The 23528-nt window shown below is 41.9% G+C and overlaps 1 protein-coding gene across 2 annotated transcripts in view; it reads left to right on the top strand.

The window, feature by feature from the left end:
• Window positions 1-23528, top strand: part of MYO3A (myosin IIIA) — a 200148-nt gene that overhangs the window by 168368 nt on the left and 8252 nt on the right. For both annotated transcript variants that reach the window (XM_005302809.3, XM_065586866.1), the window contains 3 exons: window positions 597-1560; window positions 2991-3129; window positions 19917-20026. In XM_005302809.3, coding sequence (XP_005302866.2) covers window positions 597-1560; window positions 2991-3129; window positions 19917-20026 — 1213 coding nt within the window. The remainder of the gene's footprint in view (window positions 1-596; window positions 1561-2990; window positions 3130-19916; window positions 20027-23528) is intronic.

Here is a 23528-nt window from a genome sequence, read left to right as displayed (position 1 = left end):
AACCACTGAGCTATCCCTCCCCCAAGTGGTAGTGGGTTGAACCGTGTGAAAGGCCTGGCTTGGCACTTAACCTCGGCTGATGGTGACAAAGAATTCCCAAGGAGTGTGTCAGTTATTCCCCTGGTGTCAGGGAGTATTTTCCATATGAAGTTTTATGACCTGGATCCAAATCCATCAACATTCTTTTTGCATTGCTATTTGGGCAGTGTTTTTCCTTTGGGGGATGGGTTTTGGACTGTCTGAATTACTGAGGTTTTTGTACACCGCAGGAAAATACCTGTCTTTTTTTACTATCTGTACACTTTCAGTGGATTTTTTCTGTATCCTTTATCACCTGCTCTTTTATCATCTAGATTGCCACTCTCATTGCCCTTGGGCCATTTGACGGGGATATTCTTCCAGATTTAGAATATCATTCATGTTCACAAATATGTATCTTCATTCCCCATTCCTAATCTGTGCTACATGCTCTAGCTGTTTTATTTTCATTTTTGATTGATCAAATTGTCGTTTAGTACACAAACATTGCTGCAGGAAATTGTAAGGTGGTAATCTGTCTGCTATAATATTTCCCAAATGCAATATGTCTCATACAGGGAATCACTTCTGAAGAAGGAACAAACTAAAAATGCAGCCGCCATTATTGAAAAAGAAAAAGATGAGCAACCTCAAGACAATGAAGAAAACCCAGCTGTGATAACAAACTCTCCTTCTGCAGCTGAAGAGGAAGCAGCTGTTATTGTTCAGAGTAACTACAGAGGCTACAGAGAGCGTAAAAAAATAAAGGAGCAGCACAGAAAACTAGCAGACCAAGTGTCTTCTCCAGTGGAAAACTTGAAACCAGAAGTAAAGTCAGTTCAAAATGTAGCGCAGGCAGCTGAGGCTGAAACAGACAGAAAAGATAAGGCAGCTATTTTCAGTCAGAGCAGCTACCCTGGACACCCAGACAGACAGAACCTAGAGGAAAAAAGGAAAATGCCTCCAAGAAGAGAGAGTCCTTCTATGAAACAAAACCCTCCATGGCAGTATCCAAAGGAAGGTAAAGAACAGGCCTCTTTGAAACAGTCATCTAAAAAAATGACAGAACTAGGCCTCCGAGATCTGACTCATCAGGAAACAATCAGCACAGATGAGCAAAACCAACTGTCTGTTGTTGTTCAGAATAAGTGTGACAGTCACTTGGAGAGAAAACATCTGACACAGGAAGGGATAATACCTGGTGAAAATAAAGGAAATACAAGGAAAGACTCAGTAAGAGGCTCACAGAAGCAAGCTGAGCCAGAAAAACAAGGTTCAGAAGACAAAGACAAGGCAGCAGTGGTAATTCAGAGTAATTATAGAGGTTACAGAAGAAGGGGGCAACTCAGAAAAGAAGGGAAATTACCTTCTAAAAGTCAAGAGAGAGCTAGTGGAGAGCCAACGGAAGTAGCACATATTCAAAATAATGATTCCAAGGCAACAAAAGATAGAGAAAGGTCTAATCCTCAGGCCGAGGGCCATAAGAATCTAAAGGATGGCTCAGCAAAAGAGGCTTGTGATTTGGCAGCCTTTTCAAGACAGGTAAGAAGCTTATTAAGCTAAATATTTCTTGATAACTGTAGGAAATGTGCTAAGAGCAATGCATTAGATGATAGCTCACTGAAAATGGATGCTCTGACTCATACTACTTCATAACATACAAAACACCGAAATTAACTGTAATAAGGGGCATTCTGTTCAGGCCAGTCAGTAAGTAACATTTTAAATCACTTTATTCTGTGCATTTAAATCGCTGGTCAGGAATTGAAGAGTTGGGTTTATACAGATTTTGATATTAATTTATTCTGGCAGGGTTTTTAGGCAAATCAAACTCTCACTTAGTAGTTGAATTTTGTGTGTGTGTGTGGTGTGGGGGTAAATCTGTTTAAAATTTGTTTTCCTTAAATTATATAAAAAAATTTCCCCTTTCCAAGCCCTGTTCTTGCATAGATGAGCTCCCACAGAATGCAAGGGATTCTTAGGGTTCACCAGTTCCTTCTACAAATACTTTCCAATGGTGTACACTAGAGCTGGCCAGAGCATGACAATTCCGTTTCGTGACAACTTCCAAGATTTTGGAATTTGGTTTTGTTCTGCACTGGAGAAAAAACAAACCCTTTTGGACATTTTAATGAAATGAACTGTATCAAAACATCCGGATTTGGATCAAAAGGGGTAGGGTTTTTTTTATTCAGGTCACTCTCTCTGGTCAAAAGTGACCAGAGCCCACCCTGAACCTCAGGAAGCTTGCTGTTGAAAACTTCATTGAAATCACTAGATTGCCACAAAATGGTTTGGCTTCAGCGAAGCAGCATAGTTTGATACGAATACATTTCCCTGAAAATGTTGTGGATGAACTCCTGGCCCTGTGGAATTTAATGGCAAAGCTCCTGTTGATTTCAGTGAGACCAAGATTTCACTCTGTAAAATTCAGGTATTTTAATGGATATTATGTAAAAATCTACAATTTGTGCTATAAGTGGAGAGACTGTCAGGGTTGGGGGTGGGCATTGTCCATTTTAACCTAAAACCAGAAGCCCCAGTCAAGATAAGTGTTTTTTTGAAATGCTGACATTTGCCAACTAAGGCCCTGATTCAGCAGAGAAGTGAAGTCCTTACTCGCCTGTTTAAAGTTATGCACATGCTTAACTACCTTGCTGAATAAGGTTATCATACCAGTTCCTAGTGCGTGTTCTGCACAGTTGGAACCCTGCTCTCATTGACTTCAAAGGGGCTCTGCATGGATACAGACGTGAGCCTCTACGGAGCAGTTTGCAGGATCAGTTATTATTACACATGCAGTGTTTGTCACAGGGCTGTGATGGAATTATTTCATGCTTTCAAAAAAGCAGTGTACTGCATAAAAGCAGTTTGTCCAGTCTCTGTTTACCTTATTGTTCCATCTGCAGTTCCTTATCCTTGATTTACCTGGAAACATGGAGATCTCTATCTTGTATTATTTTTTTTTTTAGATATCAAAATTATCCGAAGACTATTTGGCACTGCAGCAAAAGTTGAATGAAATGATTTTGTCGCATCAGCTGAGGCCCGTGATGCTGTCCAAAGATAAACAAACAAATGGCCGACTTTCTCCTCATGTGTGTCAATCAGGTAATATTCAACCTTCATGTTTATCAATAACATTAATGTCCCTCAGGGGCAAGTCTTGCAGCCACAGGGGGTTCCATGACAAGGATTCATAGTCATAGATTTTAAGGTTAGAAGGGACCATTAGATATTCTATTTGGACTTCCTGTATAACACAGGCCATAAAACTTTGCCCCGTTTCCCCAGCATTGAGCCCAATAACCTGTATTTGACCAAAGCATCTTCCAGAAAGGTATCCAGTTTTGATTTGATGTCATCAAGAGATGGAGAATCCATCACTTCCCTTGGTAGTTTGTTCCAATGGTTGTTCACCTTCACTGTTAAAAATAAGTGCCTTGTTTCTAATGAGAATTTGTCTGGCTTCTGACTTCAGCTTCAGCTTCCAGACATTGGCTCTTGATATGCCTGTCTGTTAGATTACAAAACCCTTTAGTACCCAGTATTTTCTCCCCATTTAAGGTACTTATACACCATAATCAAGTCAACTCCTGCCTTCATCAATGTACGGCATTTTCTCCAGCTCTCGACTCATTTTTGTGGCTCTTCTCTGTTCCCTCTCCAATTTTTCAACATCCTTTTAAAAATGTGGACACCAGAACTGGTTGCTTTATTCCAGTATCAGTCTCCCCAATACCATATCCAGAAGTAAAATCACTTCCTACTCCCCTATTTATACATCCAAGGATCACATTAGCCCAATGGTTCTCAAACTTTTGTACTGGTGATCCCTTTCACATAGCAAGACTCTGAGTGTGACCCCCTCTTATAAATTAAAAACATTTTAAAATATATTTAACACCATTATAAATGCTGGAGGCAAAGCGGGGTTTGGAATAGAGGCTGACAGCTCGCGACCCCCCATGTAATAACCTCGCGACCCCCCGAGGGGTCCTGACTCCCAGTTTGAGAACCCCTGCATTAGCCCTTTTTGCCACAGCTTCACACTGGGAGCTCATGTTGTCCACTATGACCTTTAGATCCTTTACAAGAGTCACAGCTTTCCAAGAGACAGTCCCCCATTCTGTAAGTATGACCTCCCTTCCTTGTTCCTAGATGTACGACCTTACATTTGATTATGTTCATGTATATTGGTGGAATGAGCTCAGCTATGAGGTGATCTAGCTCACTCAGTGTGAATTCCCTGTCCTCATCGTTATGTACCACTCCACCAGCTTTGTTTCATCTGTAGATTTTATCAGCAGTTATTTTATATTTACTTCCAGAATCATTGATAAAAATGTTGAATATCGTCAGGCCTAGAATCGATCCCTGTGAACTCTCCCATTCAATGATGATTCTTCATTGAGATTTGTGAGCAGTCAGCTAGCCAGTTCCTAATCCATTGATCATGTGCTCTGTTGAGATTGTATAGTGCTAATTTGTAATCATAATGTCATGTTGTACTAAATCAAAAGCCTCAGCAAAGTCTATTACATCTACAAAGTTACCTCTACCAAACTTTTTGCCTCATCAAAGAATAAAATCAGATTTGTTTGACAAGACCTATTTTCCATAAAACATGTGGACTGGCATTAATTATATTCCTCCCCTTTAATTATTTATTAATTGAATCCCTTATCAGTTACAGTTGCATGATAACTGGTGCAGTTCTGCTGTGCAACAGGAGACAGCCTTTGGGGGAGGCACAGTGGTTACATACCCTCAGCACACCATGAATCTCTGGTCCTCAGAGGGCTCCCTGAATACTAGCCCACGTGGGACAGATAGGAGTAGACAATGGAAGGGCCAGGGTGAAGTCAAGGGTGTGATTGCTATGCAGATCACCAAGACCTGCCCAACATGGAGAGGTGCATATGAAGCTGTAGAGGCTACTCTTGTCTTTTGGGTTACGGTTGGCTCTGCTGAGTAGTTCCCCAGCCTGGTGGGAAGGTTTCCTCTAACCCTGGTGCATCAAGTGGTCAGACCATAGCCCAGGCTTAGAATTTGCCCTTCAGTGTTCAAAACATACTACATTATCATCACTATAATATTGTGAAGGTGAGTCTCATGTACACCTAGGCCCCTTTACATACCTCTGGCAATGTGAAAGGGGCCTTAAAGAACATGTGCATGTACTTTACCCCCATTTTAAGGGCCTTTCACACTGCCAGAGTGCAATAAAGGGACCTCAGTGTAGATTAGAGTCAGGCCTTGTAAGTGTAAAGTGTAAAGGCTGCTCCTTGTTAATCCCCAATTATTCCCGGCAGCATGCTTCTGCAACTGACTTCTGCAAGAGAGAGCAAACATCAGATGGAAAACTCCATTCCAGGATTTTGGCAGGACTTTCATTTTAGACATGTTAATGATTAGCAGGTTTATGCTGAATTCTTTATTACATTTTACTGATTTTTTGACAGTATGAGGCTAATTCCTTAGATAATATAGTATTAAAGGCTCATTCTTTGGAAAATAGCAAATACTTCTTAAACATTTCCCTACAGAACATAGATAAGAGAGACAGGGAGAGGGAAATACAAGACCTATTTTACCAATTAGAAAAAAATCTTCTTATTTAAAAGTGATAAAAACTCAAGTGAACCCATGTGGAAATATATGCCAATATGTTTCTGCGAATTACAAAATGGGCCAAATGCTATCCAATTACACTGGTGTAAATCTGGAGTAGCTCCACTAAAGCCAATAAAATTACAATACTTAACACCTGATAGAGGTCCAGAAGGAGACTTTCAAAGGGACAAAGGGGAGTTAGACACCCAATCCCCACTGAAAGTCAATAGGAGTTTGGCACTTAACTCCCCTTTGTTCCTTTGAATAACTCCCCATGCCTGACCTGGGTTTCTGTCCATACAACCTCATAATGCAGCCCTTATCTATGCCTCTACTTTCCCTTTAAATGCCATGTTTTTTCTATGGCAAGATGGGTGAAAAGTATTACATCATCTCCTTTTGAACATGGTGCAAAGAATGTCACACATTTCTTTGAGTCAGACCCTGGTGCTATTGAAGTCAAAGGCAAAAGTCCTATTTAATTTTATCAGGACCATGATTTTGCCCTTTACCAAATAAAATTAAATTTGTTTCTCACCAAAAAATGTACTGTGGTTTTTAACAAAATGAGGATTTATTTCCTCTATCTACTTTCCAGACAAATATTCTGACATGCCAACATTTGATCCTTTTTTGCACCAAATGTGATAGTTTGAGGAATAATACATCTGAGAGCTCTGATCCATAAACAAAACATATTTTTTTTTTCTTAAAGTGTAAAAGCTTTTTTTGTTTGTTTGCTTGTGTGTTTGACTAAGGCACAATTAACTGCCTTTGGAAAGGTGCCAGACATACCTTTCAAACATTCAAGACACAGCAAAAATGGTATATAAAAGGCCTGTAAGCTCATAGTCATAAACATAGAGAAATTCATACTTTACAGTCAAGCTATGCCCTTTCCAAGAGGGCTCATGCAAATTCTCCAGAAGAACGGTCAGATTCTAAAAGAAGTTTGATTTCCTGTGCTTGGATTTTGATTAAATTGCTACGGTCAGCAAATAGGCAAGGTGAGTGCAGCATGTAGAGAGGAGATACTATTTAAAGTGGATGCAGTTCCAGGGCAAAATTGGGAGAATGGGCACAGGTTTACTGAGAACAGAACAGAACAAGAATGTGTATAAGAGTATTAACCCGTGAAGCAAAGTGCAGCCACAGTTGCTCTCCTGACCATGGACAGCCCCTTAAGCCTAATCAAACATGAAACCGTATTTTCTACCGTGTCAGACCAAATGATCATTCTAGCCTATAAACTCCTAGCCAGCTGACTAACATGTCAGTTAATGCTCTACTCCTTTAAAGAGAAACCCCAGCAAACCAATCCCCTGTCACTTTCTCCAAGAGGGTTTCTAAACAAACTATACCCTCCTTCCCCAATCAACAGGATTGGAAGACAGTGACTACTTCCCAGTAAAAGAAGTTTGAAAATTGCTTTACAAGTTACCCACCTATAAGTGCTAACCACCCACAACCACAAGACACTTTGATCAAAGCTATGAATTTAGGGCCCAATTCTCCAGGCCATTAAGGTAGCTTTGTTATGGGTCACAAAACTGTGTTAAAGCTGGTGACTCCAGCCAGTGTAGGATTCTCCCTACCTATGCGAATCCTGGTATGGTATAGAGCTGCTCAGCTGCTGCTACTCAACCCTCTGCCATTGCTGGTGCATTCCTGGTCCATTTCACACCAGGTCCCGCCCATCGTTATGAACTTGTAGCCATGGGTGGCAGGTGAAACCCTCCTTCGGGGAGCCTAACCCACTGACCTTGCCACTTCTCCCCGCCATGGCCAGAGGAGCCCCCAGGCTCTCACACACACTACCGGAGGCGCCCCAGCCCGGCCGGCCCCAGCACCAGGCCACCAGCCAGCCCCAGCCACTAGCCCAACTCCTGGGCCGACCCACTGGTAGGCCCGAGTTCCAGGCCACCGGCTGGAACTGTGGCCCTGCCGGCTTCAGGGGAGAGGGGGAGGAAAGCGAGGCCTCCGGTGGAACCTGGGCAGGCCATGGCCTGGGTTAGGGGAGGCTTAGCCTGCCCTGGCCTTTGATACCCGCCACCCATGCTTGTAGCCTTGGAATCCTTGCCACTTGGTTGTGGGTTTATTTAACAAATTTTTTTTTTAATTTATTTTACAAAAGATTAACCTAATATGGTGTGGAGATCACTGAGTGGGGAGATCAAACTCCTGGGAACTAAAAAGTATATCTGCTGATTGTAAAACAAGTACCTCCTTTTATTGAGGACAATGATGCAGCATATTGAGAAGTGATCCTCTGAGAGGAGGCTCTTTGTCTCAGAGATGCCATAAACATGTTGTGATGTGTGTCAGCTGACTACCCAGGATTTTATTGATTACCAGAACAATATATTGCACAAAACATGTTTTGCATTGTAGGTACCTATGTTACTGCTTTCCTTAATGCTACAGTAATTGAAATTACCTTTATGTGCAATTTTGTTTATTTTATATAATGTCACTAAGCACACATCCTGGGTGAAATTAATACCTGGAGCAAGAGGGTAACTTGACTGGCATTGCAACCACCTGCACTAGGTCAGAGTTTGGCAGTATTTGTTTGTACTATACAACCTCAGATTTATGAACACCTTGGAAATGGAGAAAAAGCAAAAAGGAGTCCTTGTGGCACCTTAGAGACTAACAAATTTATTTGAGCATAAGCTTTCGTGGGCTAAAACCTACTTCATCAGATGTATGGAGTGAAAAATACAGTGAGCAGTATAAATATTAGAGCACATAAAAAGATTGGAGTTGCCTTACCAATTGGGGGGTCAGTGCTAACAAGGCCAATTCAGTTAAGGTGGAAGTGGCCAGGGCCGGCTCCAGGGTTTTTGCCGCCCCAAGCGGCAGAAAAAAAAAAAACAGCCGTGATCGCGTGCCGTTTCTTTTTCGGCAGCACTTCAGCGGCAGGTCCTTCCCTCCAAGAGGGACTGAGGGACCCGCAGCCAAATTGCCGGCGAAAAGCCTGACGTGCCGCCCCTTCCCCTTGGCCGCCCCAAGCACCTATTTGCTGAGCTGGTGCCTGGAGCCGGCCCTGGAAGTGGCCTGTTCTCAACAGTTGACAAGAAGGGGTGAATACCAAAGGAGGAAAATTACTTTTGTAGTCATAACTCTGAAATGTTCATAACTCTGAACAAAACGTTATGGTTGTTCTTTCAAAAGTTTACAACTGAAGATTGACTTAATACAGCTTTGAAACTTTACTACGCAGAAGAAAAATGCTGCTTTTAACCATCTTAATTTAAATGAAACAAGCACTGAAACAGTTTCCTTACCTTGTCAAATCTTTTTTTTAAACTTTCCCTTTATTTTTAGTAGTTTACATTTAACACAGTACTGTATTTGCTTTTTCTTTCTTTCTTTCGTTTGTTTGTTTGTTTGTTTGTTTCTGCTGCTATCTGACTGCGTATTTCTGGTTCGAAATGCGGTGTGTGGTTCGCCAGTTAGTTCGTAACTGTGGTGTTCGTAACTCAGAGGTTCAATTGTATATGCTAAACTTGCATGTTCTGTGTAGTTGACACTAGCAGTTTCTACTAACTAGCAGTTCCTACTTAAGTGATGCTACTTATCACAATAAAGCTAACAAAGATAGCTTCTGCCAGACAATGAACTGTCAAAGGGTGGTTTGATAAGCATAAAGGAAGCTTGACTGGGCTAAAGCTGGGACCAGGGAGTCAGGAGTTCTATTCATCCATTATGTATGAAATTCTATTAATTCTCCTGAACCTGATGTGCTTTTGGTGTGAAGCCCATCTGGAGTTCCACAGCCCAGCGGGGCTCCACCCCGTGCAATACTGCTCCAATCTTGAGGGAGAATTAACCCTCATCAGTTCTTAGAACATTTGTTAAAGGATGATTAATGCTACATTTGAATAGTGATGAAGAGAAGAGCAGGGAGAGGGAGGAGGAGGTGGTTCAGATTTGCTTGGGGAATGGTTTTATGCAGACTGGGAATCCTGTCCTGTACACCAAGCAAAGCTCCTGTATCAGATGGGCATAAACAGGAGTGTGCAATATATTAAAATAAGAGAAAATACTGGAGTAATTACAAAGCTTGAAAGTCAAATAGTTTGAATCTAGGCATAGCAGAACTGGCTTCAGTAAGATATGTATCTTAATAACCCTGTACATCCCAATAAGTGTTCATTTACTATAGCTGTATATTATCTGAAATGGGCATGCAGAATACATATGGGAAATATGGGCTTCCATTTAAGTACTTACTGTATACAAAACATTACCAATTGGTTTGCACTTTTTCTTTCTGAATGTACTGTATGTAAAAATGCACTGTAGATTAGTAAGAAATGTACTCCTATTTCATCTGCTTCTTTTGTTGAATTATTGTGTCCCATTCTGGTGTGTAGTGACCTTCATGTCCACAGAACAAAGATACTGCACACAAGCATCAGTTATCTAGAAGCAATCCCTAAAACTGAATTTTTCTTCATAAAAATCATGGGCAGCTCTAGAAAAAAAAAATCAGAACTAATAAACTAAGCTATCTATAGTATGGCTAACTAGGCCAGACATATATGGTCTATCACTAAGTGATATACTGTTTATAATACGGAAAGAAGCCTTGCCATCTTTCTTTCCTACTCATTTTGAAGCAATGATTTTATTTTTATTTAGTGCAGTTTTCACACTGAGTGGCTCCCTTGCTGTTCTGTCCCCAATAAAGGCATTAATCAGTGGATGGCAATGATTGCCGACCCTTTGCTTGTCTTTAAATCAGATGACATTTAGATTTATATAATTACTATGATGATTTAAATGATAATTGTACACATTTTCCTCAACATCACTTGTTTAATGTGTCATTTTACAGCTGTACGCATGAATCTAGAATTGCATTTTGTATGCCAAACAGGAACGCGTCTGCCTTTATCTACGAATAGACTGGCATTGTTCATTTTGACAGCTTAGCAGCTCCAAAGATAACATTTTTATACTTTGCAGAAAATTATTTCTACTAATCACAGAAGGTAAGGGGCTGCAGGAGAACTGGCTGATGTGGTTGTGCCAATGTAAAAGGTTTTAAAGTATGTTCAATTTCATAAAAAAAATGCAAAATATGCAGTTTTTTTAAAAATACATCTGTGTCGAGAAGGCCAAAGTAATCTTATTTCAGCAGGTTTTTTAAATAGGCTGTAAAAGAACTTTGGTCCAGTTTTACAAAAAGGCATGAGGCAATCCGTGCAAGGTTCCTGAAATGAACCAGTCTCCATAGGCTGTTCACTAGCAGGATTTACAGAATATATCTCTTTCCAGGAAAATGATGATGCCCATCACCTCAAGTACCTAAATGGAAGATCAAATGCAAAAGCTCCACTAAAGAATTTTCTACTTTTAGGGTGAAATTCAAATGGGTGCAAAAGATCCACTCCAGATTACCCCCTCTTGGTCCTGGCAAAGCATGAGGAGCTCTGATACATCTGAGGACCTAGCCCAGTATGCAAGGGAGTGAAGATTCAGGTGTTTTGGCCCTGATTTGGGCTTATGTTCCTTCTGCTTTAAGCTGTCAGAATGCAGGTATAACTAGCTTCTCGGGAGTTACCCAGATGTAGGGGGAATCTCTAGATGGCATAGGGCCAGCAGAACAGCCCTGCTCGGTCCCCTTCCGAACAACCCTCCAGCAGAGGGGCATGGCTAGGGAAAGTGACGCAACCAACTCCTTCTGCTGTCCAGTCATTTTTTGGCTGCTGTAATGGTCCTGTGATGGGCTGTACCTGGCCTTTGCAGCTCCCTACAGGGGGCCCTGCAGTCCTACTACACCAGACCCCAGAAAGCAGCGAGGTGGGAGGAAAAGAGCAGTAAAGGTGGATCCTCCAACCTTGCCTAGAGAGGCCTCACTGAAGCAGCCATCTTGGAAGCTAGAGAGACCTGATCCTCCAAGGGCCAGAAGGACTAGTGACAGCCAATCAGAGTCCAGCAGGCCCAGATAAAAGAAGTTGAGTGGCCTAAAAGGTCAGTTCCTAGTTGGGACCAGAGGTGTGAGGAAGGGTCCTCTGCTCTGGCCAGAAGCTCAAGGGACAGCCAGAGTTTGTATCTGGCTGTATTTTGCATAGCTGGGTTTGCAGAAAGAGGACCCAAGACCCTTAACCCTGAGATAAAGGTGAAGCCAAAAGGGGCCAGGTGGGAATAGGCCTAGGGAAGAAGCAGGAACTAATTGAATTGAGCCATATCTGGCTGCTGTTTAGAGGGTCTGTGGGGTGGAACCTGGAGTTGGATGGGCCTGGATTCCTCTACCAGCTGCAGGTAAATTGGCAGAAACCCTAAGAAGGGGACAGGACTTATTTGGGAACCTGAAGAAAGGGCAGAATTCAATGGGCCCAGAGCCAGGGCTGAAGACTGTAGTGAGGGCAAAATAGATTATTCATTGGACTCTTTACTACCCCAGAAGGACTTTGTGACTCAGCCAGAGGGCCAACCCACTGAAGACACACCAACATCCGCCTGCAGGCAAACCAGGAGTGATAAAAGGACTGTGGTGCTACACCCTGCCACTTGGAGGCACTCCAGAGATTAGCGCCCCTTCACAGGCCCTTTAGGTGCTGTGGCAGCCAAGTGTCAGTTAAAGCAGCCAGTAGCAACCCTAGCTGTTTTGCTGATGGAAAATATTTTTGGTTCCCCCACTCACCCAAGCAGCCAAGCAACAGCTCACCTGCTCACTCACCCCTAGAACCAGCCCTGAAAGCAACCCTCTGGAAGCTCTAGTTTATGCTGGGAACTGGACAGATCCCTGGCAGGGCACAGAATCCAGGGGGCCAGACAGGTGGTATACAGCCACTTTGTCCCATCCATCCCGTCCTGGGCTTCACTGATCTCAGATTACAAGCAGCTCAGAGACAAGGCATTCGTTTCTACAAAGGATTTATTGTTGTGCTAGTCCTAAATGTGGTATGCCCAGAGCATGATCCTGAAAGAGGCTCAGCACCTTCACCTCCCATTTAAGTCAGTAGAAGTTGACAGCACTTAGTCCATTGCAGGATTGAGCTCTCAGTTCTGGACCACTGCCAAAATATCAATACACCAGGAATCTGCAGCTATTGCTAAGCCTGCAGGGGCGAGTGATATTTACTGACCTTCTTCAAGCTTTTCTTACTTCGGCAGTGGGTACTTGAATATTTCAAACTAATGCACAGATGCTCACCCCAATTTCTAGAGAATTCCTGCTGCCTTGCTCAGAACACGTACAAATAGCTGTGAACATAGGTGCCGACACTGTGGGTGCTCCAGGGCTCAAGCACCGACCAAAAAAAATAGGGGATGCTTAGCACCCGCAGGGCCAGATTAATCTTTTGTGGGCCCCAGCGCCCTTACTGTGACCCCGCCCCTGCTCTGCCTGTGCTCCGCCCCGAAGCCCCAGCCCCGCTCAGCCTCTTCCCCTCCCCCTCTCCCCCCCCCCCCCCCCCCAAACCCACACCTGCCGCTTGTGTGGGCTGAGGAGGCAGAGAGGAGCACCCACCAGCGAAAACAAAAGTCAGCGCCTGTGGATGGTCCAAATCCTGAAATATATTCTTTTTTTTTTTTTGGTCAGTCAGTGCTTTGCCTGAATAAGGGCGAAGTAATGAAGTAGGAAGGCCTTTGAGTTAACTCTCTCACCTCTGTTTAGTTTTTGTTGCTTGGTGCCAGACAATACAACAAAATTGTAGATTCTAATAGCTTTAATTTCCTAACAGAACTGTTAAACATTTCTTAACATTAACTGCCAACCATCCTACTCACATACTTGATCAGTGAATTTGCCACCTTGATCCTATATAAATCTATGCCATACTTTTGGAATCCAAACTTGTCCTTCTTAAACATTTGAGTATCACTTGCACAAACATAAATTTTGATAGGGTGTTTCATGCCCATACAGCACAAAAAATTTGCCTTCCTGAGCATAGATTATAGTGAATGCTATTGTTAAGGTTCAAAAAAAAAAAAATCTAAGTCACTAAAGCAAAACCTCCTTGTTTTAGCTATTGATTGTGATTGTATTCATGGTGTGCACTCATGCTGTCTGAACAGAATCTTTTTTTTTAGCTGTTCAGCTGTATTCCTAATGATAGAATCTCAATAAATGTAATGTTTTATGTAATATTAACATTTTTTATTCTAAATTCTCCTTATCCACTAAATTTTTTCCCTACTGATACATCCATGTATGTCACTGATGGTGGCCTGTTTGCATAATAGCTATGGTGTATAGAGTGGAGAGTCAGGAGATGTAGCTTCTATTCCTGACTGTGCTAATGACTTGCTGTCACGTAACCTTGAGCAAGTCACTTAACCTTTCTGTGTCTCTGTTACCGCATCAGTAAAATAGGGATAATAATGCTCACCCATCTTTGTAAAGTGTAATGAAACCTGGAGATTAAAAGTACCATATGAGTGCCAGTAGCACCTGAATACCAGAGTGATAGGTGCTTTAGAAATATTTAAATTAGCTATAAAGTATTATTTTTCCTTTCAAATATTCAGAAATAAAGCCCAGCTGGTCAGCTCCTCCTAGATGCACGTGAAACCCTGGACAAAATTATGCCATCTTGTAATTTACTATGGAGAGATCAGGCACCATGAGAGACCCTTTTCTGAGTAACAGACTCTAGAAGCAAAGTTTAATGGGCCTGATAGAAAGGGATGATTTTCCTCCTGCTTTCTGTCTCATCACCCACTGCAATGGTGTGCTGAATGTCTGGAAAACAAGCACACAGAAATTCATCTTCTCTAAGGTTCATGAATCTAATTTGCCTTCCAACCAAAACCTAGTAAGTAGAAGTTCTCTGGTAGTATTGACAACTAATGAAAAGCAGATTTCATGACTCTATGCATAATGAGTTGTCCCATATTACAAATACCAACTACAGTATTTGTATTTCATAAGAAAAGAACACACAAAACTAAGAGCAGAAAAAAATCTATGAACCACTAGTTGACTCTCTGGGTAAGTGAACTAAATTCTGAGTAGGGCTAAATTCGCCTGTGGTGTAACTCCATGTGAATCAATGGAGTTACATCTTGGATAATTCAAAAAATAAATCCAGACACATCTGTGGCTTTCTTTGGAACTTCACAAAGAAGGGAAATTCAGAGTTTTAGGGTTATAATCTTAAAGGGCCTGCTGTTCTCCAGAATAATAATTCAGTCCCCCTAACTTCTTTTTTCATAGTTTCTGGTGTCAGTACTGCAGCATGTAAAGCCCCTGAAACCAACTTCATCACTGCTATGGCTCCTAATCTCAATTACTACTACTCAAGTTCTCCTCTCAGTTACACTGGTGTTCCTCAAATCTGGACTTACTCCATCAACTTCAGATTTACACCAGTGTAACTGAAAGTAGAATTTGGCCTATCAGTTTGCATCTCCAAGATATTATAGTAATTGCACAGTTAGCCTCTGTGGTATGTAACAGGAAGTGATGTATTGAAAGAGAAAATGTCTATAGCAGCTGGTAGTAGAGCTAGCAGAGGCTGCTTGGAACTTGCAAGAATTGTGCTTAATCCCATTGGGGCTGAATATATAGAAGGAGAGCTCCATTTGATGAAAAGGCAGGAAATAAAGATTTCCAGACTCAGGAGATTTATAGGAGTTGGAAAAAATAGAGGAAGGCGGAAGTAACTTGAACCAATTGAACCCTCATCTCATCCATGAAGCAAGGGCATGCAAGTCAAATTTAGATATGTATATGGAAAGTATAATATAGACATTTATGTTGGCAGATTTTTCCAAATGATTTAGGTCTAAGTAAAAAGATGCTCTTGTTAGCAATATAATTTTCAGTAATCAAAGCAAGTTGTCTTACTGAGACCTTATGATCGTTAAAATAATTTTTCTGAGTGTAGGAAGAGTAATTTTCAGCACAGCTATGCAAAGGAGTGACTCTCTCAGCTAATTTCGACTGGAATACTTTTCATCTGAAAGAGAAGTATACTTTAGGTCTTTGACAGTGATGATGTGTCAGATAAGATAATGAATAATGTGATAGCAGGTAGGGTAATGATCTCTTGTGTGACTATAAAAACAACAGATCTACTTTCTTGGGTTTTTCCTAATGCTCCACATTTTTGTTCATTTTTTCCAGATTTTCATGTGATCATAGCAATCACTCAGATACAATTTTTGAAAACATATAACAGAGTTTTTATTATAGTTAATTAAACTACTTTTATCATTTTAGGTTATAATTTCTGATTTAGACTCCTGATGTGTTTGCAAATAAAATACAATGGGATTGACTCTACTCTATCTTCTGTGTAAGTCAACCATAACGCCACTGAAGCCAATTGAATTGCCCCAGTGTAAAACCAGCATCATAACAAGAGTAGAATCAGTAAAGTAGAATGTATCTGTATTAGGCCCAGTATATCTGTTTAAATGAAACTATGATTCATATTTAATCTCAATTTAGTAAAATGAATTAGTTGTATGTAAATTTCATTGTCTAAAGTGAATTATCTATACCCGGACTTTGAAAAATACCATTGTTCTCTTAAAGGTAAAATGTTGAGATAATAGTCCATTCATTACATTAGGAGCAGTTTGCATTTCAGATAAGAAGCTGAAACAATAAATGGAATCATTACCCTATTACAGTTTAAATTAACATTATTCCTTCTGGCTCCTCAATATACCAGTGACCTTTACAAGCCTTATTTATCACACATAACAAAAAACGTATACAGCTAATTTTCCAGGTGCCAACACTGATGATCATTTCTCATTATAACTACTTGTGCCACATTCTTAATTAAAAAGGTGTTATGATGTAGGTAGAATAGATTTTACTTCCCCAGAGTAAAATAAACAAAAATTTCTGGGAGCTATTAGGATATATCTACACTGCAATTAGACACCCATACCTGGCCCATGCCAGCTGACTCAGGCTTTTGGGAGTCAGACTAAAGGGCTGTTTAATTGAGGTGTAGACATTTGAGCTTGGGCTGGAGCCCAGGCTCTAGGACCCTGCAAGGAGGGTCCCAGAGTTAGGGCTGCAGCCCAAGCACGGATGTCCCCGCAGCCCAAGCCCTGTGAGCCCAAGTCAGCTGGCATGAGCCATCCCCAGGTTTTTAATTTCAGTGCAGACGTGCCCTTAGAGAACAAAATGTATTCTTTCCTTCCTTACCCACCTGAGCGTTGTTAGCACTCTGGTTCATGGGCAAAACTCACTTCAGGGAGAACAGCAGTACTTCAATGGATTACCATTGCAGCGGAATATACTTTCAGTAGTTAGCAATGTGAATAAGCCATTGTGGGGCAGATTCTGTCCCCAAGTACAATATCCATGTATGGGCCAGGAAACTCAGAAGTTTCCCTCATGGAGTTTCCTCTGAATTATTTTGTTGTGGGGAAGGGAAGACCAGGGGCCCAGCCTAAAACCCAGCCAGTCTTGAAGATATACTGGGACACAATGCCATCAGTGCCGAGATCCTGTACTCTCACGTTATCCCTTGGCTTTGCCCTGCTCCCTGTTAACAGGGCACCAACACAGCTTCACTGCTACAGGCACCTCAGCAGTGCCTACCCTGGGGCCATCCCAGTGTGAAGGAAGCTCCACAGATGTCACTGTCTTTATTAACTTTCCTCTGGTGTTGATGCTGAGCACAGGGGGGACGATGCTCATCTCCTGCCTCAGTCACTCCCTGTATACTCCTGGTTCCCCACAACCACAGAGTCCTCCATGGATTTAAAGGAAAGGGAACACTGATGTAGAGGTGCCTGGCTCTCCCTTTCCATGTGAAGAGACTATGATCCACAGAGGGTTCTTCTTTGCACAGAACCAAGGAAATGATCTGGCCTTGACATAGCTTTTGGATTAATCTTCTATGATGCACATGGTGCATGCAAGTGTTTAGATTGGGTGTGCAGGACCTCAACGGGTATTAATACTTACTACCCTTCAGCACAGAAGAGTCAATATAAAAGCTGTGTGCTTTTCATGAAGCAATTTCAGGATGTCCAGAGAACTTTTATTTTCTATTTTGTTTCATATTTACCAACCAGTGTAGCTCAGATGCCAATATCTAACTCTGAAATCAGAGCAGGCCAGGGGATGACAATTCTGTTTTATGACAACTTTCAATGTTTACAAATTTGGTTTCATTCTGCATCAGAATGAAAACAAAATCTTTTTAATGTTTTCATGAAACAGAAATGTGTGAAAAATGTCCATTTTTGGAACAAAAAGGGCCAGTTTTTTATTTTAGGGGTCTCTCCCGTGCCCTGGAACTCGGAAATCTTCCCATCAAAATCTTTGTCAAAACCGATCCCTCCTGGCAAAGTTTTGGTTTTGACAAAACAGCATCTTTTGATGAAAATACATTTTGTGAAAAAATATTCTGACCAGCTCTACTTGTAATATTTTCCATTAAATATGGCGCATGTTGCTCTGGTCATATTCACATTGGTGGAAAGACTGGAGAATGAGATAAGATAAATGTCTGATGATATTTCTTATGCTTTTACAGTTCTGGAAGTAACATTTTTTTCATGCAGGGTTGCTCACTTCTTACATTTAAAATCATTAACAAGTGTAAATTCTGCTCTTTTCTTGTCTCCAAGAATCAACCTTTTAATAGGTAAAAAATGGGACTCCTGGCATTAGCAATATCTCATTCAGTGGAGGACATGTTTATATGTTACTGGCTTTTCAGTAGCATATGTGAATAAGTCTTTAGAGGTGTTTGGTTTCATATAAAAGAGGAATGTGCATAACAAAAATAAAGACATTAGGCCTGATTCTCATTCTCATGATTTCTACTTGCCAACCAATGTTCAATTTCTTGCGAATGCCTGTAAGGTACAGGCTGCAACTACAGGGAGCCGTGACTTTAGTATGTGATAAAGGAATGGAAAGCCATTGTTCAGTGAGGTGAAATAAACCAGATCCCCGTTAGCTATATTTTCAATTATACTAGATTAAGTGACAGATAATTAAGGAGATTGGATGATGAGATTGCAGTTGAATCTACAGATAAATGCGCCCAACTAGGACACTAAAAAATCTGAGCACTTAAACAGTGGCTAGAAGTAAGGCTATGTTTTAGTCATGTGTATTTTTAGTAAAAGTCATGGACGGGTCATAGGCAGTAAACAAAAATTCACAGCAAGTAACCTGTCCATGACTTGTACTATATCCCTGACTAAATCTGGGGGGGAGGGGTGCTCGCGGGGGGATGGCCCGGGGGGTGCTGCAGGTGCTGGGAGAGTGGCAGCCTGGGCCGCGAGTGCTCTGGGGGGTGGCCCGGGGGATGCCACAGGTGTATAGGGAGGGGTGCAGGTGCTTGGGGGAGATGGTCTGGGGGGGACGCCGGTGCTCGGGGGGGTGGTCCAAGGGGCACTGCGGGTGCTCGGGTGGGAGAAGCCTGGGGCCCCCCGCTGGTGCTGGGGGGTGGGAGTTGGTGGGATTGGCAGGCTCCCTACCCAGCTGCTTGGGAGCAACGACATGTCCCTCCCTAAGCTCCTAGGTCCACGCACTGTCAGCTCCGCAGCTCCCATTGACCAGGAATCGCGGCCAACGGGAACTGCGGGCATGGTGCCTGCGGGCAGAAGCAGCGCACGGAGCTAGGAGCTGAAAGGGAGGGACATGTTGCCGCTTCTGAGGAGTCCCCCCAAGATAAGCACCACCCAGAACCCTCACCCCCTCCCACACCCCAACCCCCAGCCCTGAGCTCCCCACCCAAACTCCTCCTGCTGCTGCTGGGGGGTGGGGGAGGCGGTGGACTGAGACTGCCCCAGCGGCAGCCAGTGCAATTGGCCCAGGGGCTGCCTAAGCTGCTCAGGCAGCCCTGGAGCCAGCCACACCGACCGCTGCAGAAGTCAGGGGGGTCATGGAAAGTCATGGAATCCGTGACCTCAGTGACAAACTCACAGCCTTAGCTATAAGGAATTAAATGGACAAGTTTCCATACAGGACAGGGAAAAGGACAAAGGGCACAGAGAAATACCTGATCACTGGCTCCCAGCACCTTTTCTTGAAACATCCAGCATTAGCCTGTGTCAGAGAGAGCGTTCCATACTAGATGGACCATTGATCTGTTCCAACATGGCAATTTCTATGTGATCTGTGTTATGGGCATTGTTGAAGGTGGGTTTAACAGATCTACATTTCTTCCAAGCATGGTCCTGGAAATGTCCAAAACACTTACTTTTTTTTAAGTGTTAAAAGCTGAAAGTGTTTTTTCATTGTCAGATAAAAACATAACAAGAGAGACATTTATGACGCACACTCATCCTGTGAACAAATGAACATGAGTGTCTCTTGCTCTTTTTTACAGTTGCCACCAAATCAGAAGACTTTCATCCCCTACAGCGACCACCAAGGAGACCGCGGACACCCAAAACTTTAAATAGTCCTGAAGATTCCACATACTATACTCTAATACATGTAAGCTTGACTAACTTTTGTGGGCAAAACCTGCCAGGCATATCTTGTCAAGCCTATCCTTTACAATGGGCAGAAGACACTCCCTTCCAGTAAAAACGGATGGGCCACAAAATTCAAATCCATAGCCAGATTTCAAACAACCCAAGATTCACACTTACTCTTTTTATTATTGTTGTATGCAGTGTTGTAGCCATGTTGGTCCCAGGATGTTAGAGAGACAGGGTGGGTGAGGTAATAAGATATTACCTAGACAGACAGACAAGGTGGGTGAAGTATTTATGTGACCTGTCTATCTAGGTATTTATAATGACTGCCATCACTGTAATATATTTAGAGTCTGATCTTGCCTAGAGAGCAAATATTAAAATATGCAGTGTTGGTATACAGCTCCCTTTACCAAATGTCAGATCACTGTTTTGAAGGAACTGGAGAAGACAAGCAGCTCAGTAAACTAATGGATTTGACTGTCTCCATGTAAAGCTTTTGGTCCAGATTCAAATATCAGTGTCTGCTTTCCACTCTTGACTGTAATGCCATTCAACACTGAAAAAGGCAAGCAGGTGAGCAGAAAGAGGGACATTTAAAAAGCAGTTCAGAAGGTTCCTATAAAGAGAGCAATTAAGTACATTTGTTAGAGGCATATGTCTCTCACTGGCCTATTTTAACATCAGGTAAGAGTACAGTTGATTAAACTGACTGTCACAATTGGCCCCCTCTCAGTGGAAATTATTACAAAGGAGCAGGATAAAAGAAGTTATCACTGAAACATTCATATTTTGAAATAGAGATGGGCATATGTTGAATAGGACCTGTTTACTGGAAAACAAGTCTTGTGAGGTTTAGGACTTTTAAATGTAAAGCGTAACACAGAATTCTGTATTTGGAATTTTATGTGAAGAAATTAACATCTTAAAGTAAATGTGTTATTGGTGCAAAGTGTATCCACAAAGCAAAGATCAAACAGTTAGGTGAAGAATCTTGGTACTTTATGAAAACTCATTTGTTATTTGTCTGACTTGGTATCAGCAAAAACTGGGCATCTTTGAACCTAATTTTCAGTAGTAGTTTTCAAAATATGAATTAACATTATTGTCAGTCAATTGTTTATTTTTCAAGAGTGAGTGAGCCTCTCTTGCTGACATTGGATACAGTGGCAAAGTTTAAGGCCCAGCAGTCTAGATCTTTGGGCCTTAGATGGAGCCCATGCTCTAGGACCCTGCAAGGTGGGAAGGTCCCAGAGTTCAGGCTGCAGTTTGAGCCCGAACATCTACACCACAATTAAACAGCCCAAGTCAGCTGGCATGGGCCAGCCACAAGTGTCTAACTGCAGTGTAGACCCACTCTAGGTGTCTCAAACTGGGCATGCAAAAATTAGAGCTGGTTGAAAAATTTCATCCAAAGAAAATGTCATTTTGATTAAACCAATTTTTTTCACATTATCATTTTGATGATATTTCATTTTAAATAATTGGGGGAAAACATTTAGAAAATGTCCCATTTAGACATGTTTGGAATGAAAAGTTTTAATTGTTTTGTTTTGAAACAACTTTTCATTTCAAAATATACACCTCTACCCCGATATAACGTGACCCGATATAACACGAATTTGGATATAACGCGGTAAAGCAGTGCTCCAGGGAGGTGGGGCTGCGCACTCCAGTGGATCAAAGCAAGTTTGATATAACGTGGTTTCACCTATAACGCGGTAAGATTTTTTGGCTCCTGAGGACAGCGTTATATCAAGGTAGAGGTGTACTTACTTGTTTTCTATATAAAATAAAAAGGATTGAAATCTAAATGAAACATTTTGAATATATGAGAATGAAATCTTTCGAGCAAACATTTTTTCTTCCATAATTTTGTTCTGCAAAAATTTTGAAATTTGGGCTTTTCCTCTCAACTTGGGACAAAAATAATTGAAATATTGAAAATGATTTCCAACCTACAATATTGGTGGATGTCCTTGAAAATTTTGCTCTGACTCACTCCACCTCACAGTCCCCATCTGTAAAAGTGGGGACAACAACACGAACTGGTACATATCTCACACAGTGTTCTCAGTATTAATTAATTAACAAGCCACATTCCGCCTTCACTTATCTCCATGCAACCCCACAGAAGTGCAGAGTGTTGCACTGGTGTAAATGAGGGCAGAATATGGCCCATTGATTTTTACAATGCTAGTAAGGCAACAATAGCTATATTTATTTATAGTCATCCTATCACATTAAAAGGAGAGCTATCTTTTTGTACTTGGTTATGAACTCAAGAATCTATGCCAGTGGTGGGCAACCTGGGGCATGTGGGCCACACACAGCCCATCAAGGTAATCCGCTTCCCACAGCTCCCATTGGCCAGGAACGGTGAACCGCAGCCACTGGGAGCTGCGGGCGGCCGTGCCTGTGGACGGTCAATGTAAACAAACTGTCTCGCGGTCTGCCAGCGGATTACCCTGACGGGCTGCAGGTTGCCCACCACTGATCTATGCTATATCAGTTGCAGTACCCTAAATATGGTGGTTATAGGAAAGGATTCTGATTTTCTTTTCACACTGGTTTTAAACCAGTATAATTCGCTAGCTTTCATGGAATTACTATTGATTTATATCAGTATAAGAAAGATCAAAATTAGGTCCATTCTAAACTTTAAAATATATTACTTTTGAACAGTCATGCTGTTCTAAATGCTGCGGCATAGCATTGCTTTCTCTGAAAAGAGAGAAATCTATTATAGATTAGAAATTATTCACATTCTCAAATAACTCTCACTCCTCTGCATCTTTGGAGGGTATGTATCCCAATGGTAACATATTTCAGCAGAGTACACTGCTTATAATATATGGACCCAGTCCAGTTTTTTCTGTAAAGCCAGTGACAAAACTCCCATTGAATTTAGACTCGGACTTCAAGGCCTGACGGGACAATCGTGATCACCTAGTCTGATCTCCTGCACATTGCAGGCCACAGAACCTCACCTACCCACTCCTTTAGTAGACCCATAACCTCTGGCTGAGTTACTGAAATTCTCAAATCATGATTTAAAGACTTCAGGTTACAAAGAATCCACCATTTACTCTAGTTAAAACCTGGAAGTGGTCCATCTCCAAGGTGCAGAGGAAGGCGAAAAAACCTGAGGGTCTCTGCCAATCTGAACTGGGGCAAAATTCCTTCCTGACCCCAAATATGGTGGTCAGTTGGTCCCTGAACATCTGGGCAAGACCCACCAGCCAGACACCTGGGAAAGAATTCTCTGTAGTAACTCAGAGCCCTCCCCATCTAGTGTCCCATATCTGGCCATTGGGGATATTTGATAGTAGCAGTCACATGGGCCACATGCCATTATAGGCAGTCTCATCATACGATTCCCACCATAAACTTATCAAGCACTGTCTTGAAGTCATTTTGGATTTTTGTCCCCACTGCTTCCCTTGGAAGGCTGTTCCAGAACTTCACTCCTCTAATTGTTAGAAACCTTTATCTAATTTCAAACCTAAACTTCTTGA

This window comes from Chrysemys picta, chromosome 2, assembly GCF_011386835.1.
Source record: "Chrysemys picta bellii isolate R12L10 chromosome 2, ASM1138683v2, whole genome shotgun sequence".
Taxonomy (NCBI): domain Eukaryota; kingdom Metazoa; phylum Chordata; order Testudines; family Emydidae; genus Chrysemys; species Chrysemys picta.
The sequence above is the reverse complement of the archived record's forward strand: the minus strand, read 5'-3'. Positions and strand labels throughout refer to the sequence as shown.